Raw genomic sequence first — 10743 nt, 5'->3', positions numbered from 1 at the left:
AATCCTGCCAAGCTGTATCCTGCCATGTCTTTGCTTCATAAGTTTTCATATTTTGGAACAGTCTTTCTCTAGGTTTTACTTTCACACAGCGGAAAGTTGCCAAAGAGTATATCTGATATTGTCATTTACCACCTCCTGTGAAAAAACAGTCTTGGAAACAAGTATTAGTATCAGATATCACAACTGAAAGTAAACACACTGAGTAGAAGATGCACTGATTTATTAATAGAATAAAACCAAAATGTAGTGACATGTTTTTCCACTATTAAAGCCAAAGAGACAATCACTGTCCCATTTATATACTTCATGGCATCATTCAGTAACTCGTTCATACACTCTGACTCACACATTCAGGCCAGGTACTACAGAAATCATTTCTACAATGAAAGCAGCCTTCCTCTGTTACAAACCGGATAGCTATGAACACAGTCCCCGCAGTCTGCAGCTGCTCTACGTCCCCTATTTTAAGTCATGACACTTTCTCCACCTGGAAGCTTTTTAAAACCTTTCAACAGCAGGAGAGCAAAATAGTGAACTTCTTGTGGGGTACAAACCCACTCTTCAGGCAAGAAAATGCACTAAGCATTATATGAAAATGGGCATACTTCCAATATACAGTGGGAATTTTTCATTACAAGATCCCTGGCTAATTATTGGAACTTTGTGGCAACAACAACAGAGAAAGATGTTTGTAATGGAACAGCTTTCATTGTAACACAATCTCTTTTATATGTTTCTACTTCTACCTCATAAATTTTGCAATGTTTTAAACTGTAACTCATTGTTTATGTTAAATCATAGCTGCTGTGATTTCATAGATAATGTTCTCAATTTCTAGCTCTGCGTGATCTAGCATGATCTGAAAGAAACAAGCAAAGTGATGAATAGGAAACATTACAACTGACCTTGCAATTTGCCTCAATATGCAAATTTCCTTTAAATCAGGTACTGGGAAGAGTATCAGCTATGAAGATAATTGAAGTAAGCACTTGGGTTTACCGGGATTAAAAACCGTTGAGAACTAATCCCTTACGGATACAAAGGAAGACAAACATCCTATCACAGTTGTCAGGGGACAGAACGTGTTCAGAAGCAGAATAAGATGCAGCGTTTCCGCCTGTAGATACGTATCGCTTGCACACTGCTTGGAACAGGTATCTGTGACATCAATATGCTGAAAGCCTTTGGGAAAAAAACTGCTGTTTGCTTCCAAGTATCCCGTTTCAGGAAGGTACAAAGCCCCATGAAGACCAGGGTATTAGAATATGAAGTTAAACAGGAATGATGAAGGCAGATGTTGAACCCCAAATGACAGTCTTGTGAAGAAAGAGTCTCTAAGATTGGAAAACAATATTAAAGGAAAAGAGAAATAGAGTGCATTTTACTGGCACAGCAGAAACCCAGATATAACATACAGCACACAAGTCCGCAGTCATCAAATCATCTTAACCAGCTGGCTTATGAGAATGTAGTAGTCATGTAGCAGAACAAGCTGGGGAGTTTCCTGGAGTCACATTTATTGCTGGAGTTTGGCTGTCCATACTGGAGTGGGATTTGGTACTGGAGTTTTCAGATTGAAATGACTGTTCAGAAATAGCAGGAGAAGCACAGCTGCCATGATCACTCTCCTGTGCCGTAACACTCGGAGTGGAGTTTCCCTTAGCTGTCCCAGCATGATTGTGAGACTGACTGGCTTGTCTCCCTGCTTCTGCCTCCTGCTGCTGCAGCATCCGCTCCACCTCTATCTCAAGTTCCATATTTTCCTCATCTGCTTCCACATCCAGCTGCTGCATCAACTCCTCCAGCTTCCTGGCCTTGCGGAGTTCATTCTGCTGTATGATTGTGCACAGGTGCTCTGTGAGATGTTCCTTAATCTCCGTTTTGTGTTGGAGGTCCAGCTTGGCTGCCACATACTCCGACTCAGCCTTATCATACCGTTTCCTGCAAAATCATCATCATTTCTAGTGGGTTAGTTCTCCAGGCACTTTAGAATGTGACACACGGACAGATACTTTAAGCATCCCTGAACTGCAACATGCTCTGCAATACATTATGCCAGCTATTCATGACATGCAAAAGAGAAGAAAGTCAAGTGTGAATGGATCAAATCTTCTCTTCTTAGCCTCCACTGCTGCTGTATTCCAAGAGTTAATTTGCTTGTCTGAAATCTCCAGATTGAATCACAAACGAGCGTTTTCACTGCCTGTTTTAAGAGATGCATCACTAGCAGTAGAAAGAAACCATCAGAAATTGTAGTGTTTTCAGACTTCTAATGAACACCTATCCACTAAACCAAAACACTGCAGAACGGTTGTGTGTTTTCTAACTCAACCATCCACCAACAGATACAGATGTTATAATGGTGCTGCACACCACATATTTACATTTGGATCTGCTCTAGAAACATACTCTTCTGGTTATCCATATACATGTTCAGAAAATCATGAGTAGTGCAGACTGACACAGCATATGACATCAATAGTGATCACAACTTTTGCGCGGCAATAGATGTCAGATTTTATTGTAAGCATCCCCCTGACACACACCTCCTGCCAATTTGTACTTCCTGTCATAGCAAATGTAGCAAAAAGGAAATATTCCAAATATTTACTGAGGTTAACACATCCGGGATATCTAGCACTTCAGTGGCTGGTGTCCACATTAGTGATGCATCTTCCACTGCATTCAGTGTATCTGTATATTAATTCTGATTTAATTGATAGAAAGGTAGATGCAGTCTTGCTCATCAGGAAAGGGAACATGCAAAGACTTTTGCAGATTGGCTACCCGATATACCTTACAGAACAATCATAAAACTAATATTAGTAAGGTGGTTGAATAAAGAATTCAGCTGTTTTACAAAACCAGATTCAAATACCTGGTTAATCAAAGCAACAGAAAGACAGGAGAGATCCTTTACTTAGGGAAACAGAAGGAAATAAGACATAGAAAAGCCTTCTCAGACATCACAAAATTGACCCAGCTGCAAAGGCTATGTTTGCGGCGGGCAGATGACTGCTTACATTGCCCTCATAAAAAAGTCAAAATTTCCCTAGTTCAGGTATCTAAAATGGAAAAATTAATGCTACGCTGGACACTTAAGCCTTTGGGCTGAATTCACACATAATCCTCACATCATATTTACAAGAATTCCATTTCACTGTATAGTCGAATGTCCTCAGCTACATACAGGCTCAGGACTATTTAATATTGCACTTTATGATCCATTGAAATTATTTGTGTTTTAGCCCCAAAATGTAAGGCAAGAACTAAAAATGTGCTTAAAAAGACACCACTTAAGAGTAAATCAGCTTTGTCTCATAATGCAAAAAAACTACAACACTGGAAGTATATAACTCTCATTTCCAAATCCCTCCCTCACACAAAAAAAAGAATTCCTAAGTTCATGAAAGTCATTAAGTATTCTGTAAAGTTTATCCTCTTCATCCTACCAGCATCCTCTTTTCCTACCTTCATTAAAAACTGCTTTCCAGAGGTCAGAGCCATTTGTGTCATATGCTGTTTAGCCATTAAGCATTTCAAATAAACACATTATTACAAAATTTTGGTGAAGAAATTTTCAGGAGCATTTAATGGGTTTAGAAACCAGACTTAAACCTAAAACACATTGAAAGGTTTTTCCTCTCAAGGATATGAAATTCAGTATTCATATGCACTCAGCTGCGGAAAGTGCAGTTTATCTTAGATATTTCAAATGACAATTAAACAAAAAAGATCCTTATTTTTTAGCTACTGCTATTTTTTTAAAGACTAATTACCAGGTTTATTGGCCTGTGGTCAATATATAGTAGAAATTATAAGTAGAAATACATGTTCAACACACTGAATTGTGAATCAAAAGCTGCAATCAAACACCTCAATTTTATTGAATGGCTGTGTAAACATGCTGATGTTTTTCTACTGATGTTGTGGTTTACCCACAACTAATAGGGTGTTCCGATTAATTTCTTGCATTTAAGGGACTCATCAGAACCAGAGTGATTAAAGGCACATTATGAAAAGTGAAACTTTGCTTTTTCCTTCAATTTTTGGTCCCATTTCCAAAAGTACTTCAACAGTATTCTACGTTTTAAGTTTAATTGGTCCCATTGATCCCAACTGAACCAGAGCTGTCATCAACAAGCAAGTTTCCCTGAAAAGGAATTTCTTTTTAGGACTTTAAAAAAAACCCTCCTTCCCCCTGAGAAGAAATAAACAACCTTGAAACAATAAAGCAGGGCTTATGGACAACTGCACCGTTAAAGCAGTTAAGTATGTCTCGTGACAGCATGAAGCTGGAAAGCACAGTCTGCAGTCAGCAACCTACTTCAGTTTCCAGATTCCAAGGGAAAAATTGGGAAATAAACCCCACGCTTTTACCACAAGATTTGAAAGCCCCCCAGACTGCAACCACTTTAACTACACAATGACATAACTCCATTACTGCTTTGGTGACAGGAAACAGCATTTTCTCCCTCTACTCAGGCAGGGCTACTGCCTCCTCCCTGTCTGTCACTTACCGGGCATAGGAGTAGTCCAGGCTGGCCTGGTCAATGCGGTTCCGCAGGATGCCAATGTCAGCAGATACCATGTCATCTAGAGCTTGCAACTCCTTCTGAATCCTTTTTAGTTTCACCGTTTCTGCCTGAGTTCTCTTGGATCTGCAAAAGGAAGAACGCTTTTTTTTACCCCCCCTCTTCTCAAGTCTCTCATCTTGAAATAACGGGCCCCATTCGATTTGCAGAGCAAGTCTTTAAGAGCTATTCAGAAGGTTTCTCCTTTACGGTTTAAGACTTTTGATCTTTTTAATATCCACAGGGATCTAAAATGCCTGCTATTAAAGGACTACAGCAAAATTACGTAATGACTATAATCAAAGTGCCTAAAATGGATTGTGTTTCTTCACTGTGGAAACACACAAGAAGCTGCTGTATGTAAGTAGTTCTCAGTGTAAAGAAACAGGAAATGGCTGGGGGGGAGCAAGAGGGGGAAGGGTATTTAGCCCTGCAAATATCCCCTTTCAAAGAAGCCCAGTTAGGGGGGCCAAAAAGTCACCTAACCTAAGCTTGATTTCCATTTTGTAAAATTATTCCCGCAAGGCCCAGCCAAAATCCCAATGAAATCAATGGAAAGTTTGACATCAAACACAAAGGACTTCAATCAAGTCTTATGTAACCTTTTTCAACTCACCCTATTCATTCCTAAGTTCTGAAAAACTGCATGTTGCAAAGGGCAGTGCACTTTGATGGATTTCACTCCCAAGCAAGCCAAGGAGCTTTTACACCAGGTCACTTTGCTGTCATTCCTCACCACCAGCAAAACCATGCTTTTCAGACACTGCTTTACACTCTAAAGCAAGTACCTGAAAGCAAGACTAGGTTTGTAGGAACTGACACCCCTTCTCATTTGATCAGCTGACACAAGTGGAGAGAAACAGATATCCTGTAGTATTGATTAGAGCCTGAAGGTGGCCTTTCAGATGTCAGACCTAACTCTCAAGCTATCACCTTCCAAGTCACCCTCTCTCTCCTCATGCTCCACTTCCAGGAGGAGGAAGGCAGCCTGGAAGTCACATTCACGTTTGCTGTCCTACTGTGACTCAGACCAAGCGTACCAGGGTGTTATCTCTGCCTGGTAAAGGAAAGCAAAACCTTTAGAACCTCAAAGTGAATCTCATGCACAACACTGGCTGAGTTCACATGTGCTACCCAAGGGCTTTGATGGGCAGACCATAACACACGTCTGCGAGAGGGCTGTGAGCCTGAAAGCTTCACTTCTTCCTTGATCCAGTGTTCCCTGCTGCTCCAACATCCTTCCCCTACAAACCCTGCCTTCCCAATAGTCTTAAACCACCTCAGCAGACAACACCGTACAATACCTTAAAGTCTGGTCACCTGAAAAGCAAGTGCCAACAACTGTGAGAACACGTGAATTTTTATAATTTCTAATCAGCCAGTGATAAAACCTTCTTAAACTTAAAGTCGATTGCCTTCTCTTTTCCACACTTTTCACATACCAATAAGAAAGAGTTAAAAGCTCAAACAGAAATAGCTATAGTTTCCCTTCTCAGGCTAGGAATAAAATAACTTTCCTTCAATCCAGTGAAAACAAAGCAGGAACAGAACAAAGATGAGCATCCAAACTTCCAAGCATTCCTTTACTGACAGGCAAGCTAATTCTTGGATGAGTAATAATTTTTCCATCTGCACAGAGAGCTGCAGCTTTGGAAGCGTGAAAAGCTTAGTCAGAGCTTCTTGGCCAGCACTTGTTATCAAAGGGAAATGTCAATCATGGCTGCTCACTTGTGGAGCAGCACATACGGAGCACAGAGTGGAGGAAAAAGTGACATCTAAATAGAAGATACGCAACTTGCTGCACAAGAAAAGTAATCCCTTCCTCTGCCCATGTTGCAGTGCAGACACTTACCTTTCAGCAATAGTTTTGGCCAGGAGTGCTTTCTTGCGTTTATTCTTCTCTTCTATCAGCCGCTGCTCTTGCTGGAGGATTTCCCATCGTGACTTCTCCTGCCTGCTCATGGACGAGATCAAAATCAATAGAAAGTTCCCTGTTTCCCAAATGACACAATATTCACCATCGTATTTCCTGCAGCAAATCCTTAAAATGTCAAAGGAACAATACACAGGTTTCAGCTCTGAGGAAAGAATCATCTGCAAGAAGTCATTTAGATCAATAAAACATTTCCAGATGAAATCTGTTGATCAGAACCAATATCTTTATAAGCAAGTAAGCTGCTGGTTGATTCAGCTTTGCTGGAAGGAAGAGCGTAAAGCATTTTTCAGAAGTGGATCAAATTTTTCTTTTAAAGGATGTGCTTCCCCACTGCTTAGGTAGAAGCAGTTTCAGGTTTCTTACTGGCTGCTAGAAGTCGCTATCTGTTCATTCTGCTAACATAGCCACTTTTTCTGGAAATGTTCTTTCTATAAAACAGATCATTGCACAGGTCTGCTTTACAATACAGCCCCCAAATAATGAAACTGATACAAATGAAGGCTGGTAAAAGTTACAATGAAAATAAGCAAAAAGAAAGAACAAGAATTCACTTTTGTCACCAGGGAAATAGTTATATGGATTCTATTTAGAATTGTTCAGGTTGGAAAAAGACCTTTAAGATCATCAAGCCCACGTCATTTCCTAGGCTATACCTACAGAGATACAACCAGTCCCGGAAGATGGAAGGCAAGGTCTCAGGTGAGAGGGGACAGCCTGGGCGAACACAACTGGGCAGCATGAAGGAGAAACAAAAACTGCTTTGCTGCTTTTCCATCAGGCTGTTCTTCATACCTGCAAAGGGTGTCACCTTAAAAATTGTGTAGTTTCAAAATACCCAAGTAACTCAGCTATATTAACCTTAAGAACCACTCCTGCACAAAAATCTCTCTTCAGATTTCTCCTCACCACCCTATTCCTAAACCTCATGTATAGAAATGTTAATAAAATTTAAATTCAAGTGTACAGGGTGAGACGAGATTAGCAATTTCAGGGAGTGGTTGTAGCCAAAAGTCATTTGCTCCTCCCACAGTGAAAAACATCTGTGCAAAGCTTTAGCTGTCTTCTCCCCTGTCACGCGATGTCTGTATTTTTCACCACTAGGAAGGAGTTGAACAGCCAGTGCTACCATCGAGATGCACCCACACGAGGAATTTAGCACTGCTCTTTGAAGTGGTGCTGTTTTGGTGAAGAGACAGCTATTCACAGGTAGGTGATCCCAGACAGGAGCCAGGCAGGTAAACGGCAGGCAGCATGGCCAGCTGCTGCAGCCTCTCAAGGCACACTGGTGCAAAACAAACCTCCTGGATCCTTCTGAGTTTTGAATCTGAGAGAAGCCACACTCTGCTTCTCCACACGAGTGCTGCTGACTGCCACACTCCTGCCAATCCATCGGGAAGCACCTACAGACCTCTCCAGGCCCCTCTGAGATCCTATGGACAGATCTAACCAGAGACAGGGTCTGACACACCACACCTGGGAAGTTGCTGTTCTGGGGCAATACAAAAGATGCATTGAAATTTGGTGGCCAGCTAGTGTTTGCTGATTATATAGGCAGGAAAAAAAAATTAGCACTTGGATACAGACAGGAAAACAAGTGTGAAGAGGTAAAACCAACTAATTTCTCATATTAGAAATGCCTGCCCTCTCTAGCATTTAGACAACCGCCTTTTAGAAGCTACTACCGGAATTCTGGATATCAAGCTAAGTAATTGCCACATTCAATCACAATCCCAGAGAGCCATGTTCAGTACTTCTTCCTTTCTCTCTCTCACATGTACTAGTTTGAGGCTTCTGAGGGAGGTAGGCACCTCTCTGTGGGCTAATGCATAGGGTGAGAGCCTTGGGACTGGTTTTATCTTTCATCATAAAAGCTGGAGAACTGCTTAAACCTGAAATTTTGCTTCCTTAGCAACAGTTCTGACATTAACAAATCTGCACCAATACTGTGAAGGGAACATAAAGTTACACAAATCACGGCATACAGAATCATAGAATAGTTTGGGTTGGAAGGGACCTCAAAGATCACCTAGTTCCAACTCCTCCGCCATGGGCAGGGACATCCCACTGGGTCAGGCTCTCCAAAGCTCCATCCAACCCGGCCTTGAATGATTCAAAGAATGGGGCACCCACAACTTCCCTGGGCAACCTGTTCTAGTGGCTTACCACACTCACGATGAAGAAATTCCTCCTTACGTCTAGTCTATGTGTATCTTCCAAAAGGGCTTTTGGTTGTGGCTGCTGGCTTTTCTATGCAGCATGACATAGGAGAGTTTACATCTCCATAAACCATTAAGACAGTTCTGCATCTTGGGCACTCTACGATATACAGTCCCACTGCCACAAGAAATCATTTGGGGCCAGCATGGCCCCAGATGTTATCTGCATGGATTGCACTACATAATTCAGTCTTGAATCAGGTTTAACCCAAGTACAAATGAAAAACAAAGGTTCAATGCATGGGATGCAAAAGTGATCTTTGAAACGTTCCTACCGGAGACAGAAAAGTTCACTTCACTGTACAACAAAACAATGAGTTAATACAAAATAAAAGCCCTCCTCTGATTTTACTGACTTACTAACAATTCCACTTTCTTTTTCTCCACCCTGGAGTTCGGCTTTGCAGGGCAGGTCTGTGCATTGTCACTGCTGTCACAGGGATCTACCGGTGTCACTTTCTTCTGCGGGTCTCGGTTATCACTTTGCCTTTGATCTTCTGCTGAAGGATTAGGTGGTGGTGCGGGCTGCTGAGGATGACTAGGCTTCTGGTTTGGTACAGAAAGCAACTGCTCAGGAGAAACAGAGGCCACTCCACCCTGCAGTCCCAGCTTCTGACACTGCTGCTGAAAGGCCTTTTCTCTTTGAATTTGTTTCCGACTTTTATTCACAGTGTGGGGGCGATGCTGCTGCTCCAAATCTGTCAATGGATGAGAGAGAGAAACAGGAGAAAAACCAAATCTCACGATCAAAGACACTCCTGTGAATTAGCTTTTCTGGGCAAGAAAACAAACTGGTGCAAAACCAGCTTAGGGAAAATACATGCCAACATGTCAAGGAAGGCAATATGGCAGAAAATCCAGGAACTTGGAAATGTTTCATTAACCCAAGAAACAGAAGTTGTAAAGGATCTGAGCATCTGAAATGAGGGGAGGGAGGAATAAGGGGCCTGGACCGAGGGACTAAAAGGGAGCCTTAGGGAGGATTGGAGAATCAAGCAGAGAGAGAGGTAGGGCTAAAGAAGGATCTTGGGGCAGTCTGGTAGGCACATTGGAGATTTATGAAGTGAAGAATGGGGTAGAACAGATGGTGAAGATGACAAAAGGGGAAGGACAACTCTGTGAACACGAGTGGGCTGTGGGCAGACAAGCAGCAGGACAAGCGGCTGGAGAGTTCGGAAATGTGACAGAGCAGATGAGGGTGGAGAGACAGAGGAGCAGGATGAGAGACTGAGAGGAGCAGTGAGAGATGGGGCCTGGATGGAGGGGCAGAGGGAATTACAGGGGAAACGACGGGCTGCCTGGAGATGCTGAGGTGTTCGAAGAGGGATGGACTGGATGAGTGGAGGGAACAGAGGTGGGGATGTCGGGGGCTGAGAGGCTGGATGAGGAGGACGAGGTTGAACGACGGGGGATGAATGAAGGCTAAAGGGGTGCGAAGCCATAGGGGTCGGCAAGGCAGAGAAGGGCGCGGAAGGCTGAGTGGTCTGCACAGAGAGGCCGGAGGGTCCGGTACGCCGGGGGGTCGGGCGCTGCTGCGGGAGCGCCGAGAGCCCGCACTGCGCCTCCGGCCTGCGCTAACGGGGTCCCGGCCCGGCCCTGAGCCCCGGCGGCGTCCGTACCTGCGCGCTGGCCCTGCAGGCGCCGCAGCTCGTCCTGCGAGAAGCCGGCCCACTCCTCGGCCATGGCGCTTCTTCCTCCTTCCGGTGCGGCGGCGGCGGCAGGGCCCGCGGCTGCCCCGGCGGCGCCGTCCGCCCGCCGCAGGCGAACGCCACGGGCAGCCTCGGGGGGGCCTCGGGTCTCCACGGCAACAAGGGCAACGCGGCGCCCTGCGGAGAGGGGCGTGGTCGGCGCGTGGCGAGGCCGCGGGGCGCGGGAGGGGGCGTGGCCTCAGGGCAGGAGGGGGCGTGGCCTCAGGGCAGGAGGGGGCGTGGCCTCAGTAAAAGCCCGGGGTGCAGCGGGGGCTGCGCGTGGGGCAGGGAGTGTCCTGGCTGATCCGAGGACCGTAGGATGGTTTGGG

General features: G+C 44.1%; 1 protein-coding gene across 2 annotated transcripts; it reads right to left on the bottom strand.

The window, feature by feature from the left end:
* Window positions 1–203: 203 nt before the first annotated feature.
* On the bottom strand, window positions 204–10485 carry GORAB (golgin, RAB6 interacting). Of its 2 annotated transcripts, XM_069862732.1 has the most exons (5): window positions 10346–10484; window positions 9091–9424; window positions 6427–6528; window positions 4521–4661; window positions 204–1941 (listed from the first exon to the last, which is right to left on the bottom strand). In XM_069862732.1, the coding sequence occupies exons 1-5, from the start codon at window positions 10407–10409 to the stop codon at window positions 1476–1478; spliced, it is 1107 nt and encodes a 368-aa protein (XP_069718833.1). In that variant the 5' UTR covers window positions 10410–10484; the 3' UTR covers window positions 204–1475. The 2 variants fall into 2 exon arrangements, with proteins under 2 accessions (XP_069718833.1, XP_069718834.1); XM_069862733.1 differs by lacking the exon at window positions 204–1941 and having other exon boundaries at window positions 4517–4661; window positions 10346–10485.
* Window positions 10486–10743: the final 258 nt, after the last annotated feature.

The sequence above is a fragment of the Phaenicophaeus curvirostris genome, chromosome 8, assembly GCF_032191515.1.
Source record: "Phaenicophaeus curvirostris isolate KB17595 chromosome 8, BPBGC_Pcur_1.0, whole genome shotgun sequence".
In the NCBI taxonomy this organism is placed as follows: domain Eukaryota; kingdom Metazoa; phylum Chordata; class Aves; order Cuculiformes; family Cuculidae; genus Phaenicophaeus; species Phaenicophaeus curvirostris.
This window is presented reverse-complemented; position numbering and strand designations above follow the sequence as displayed.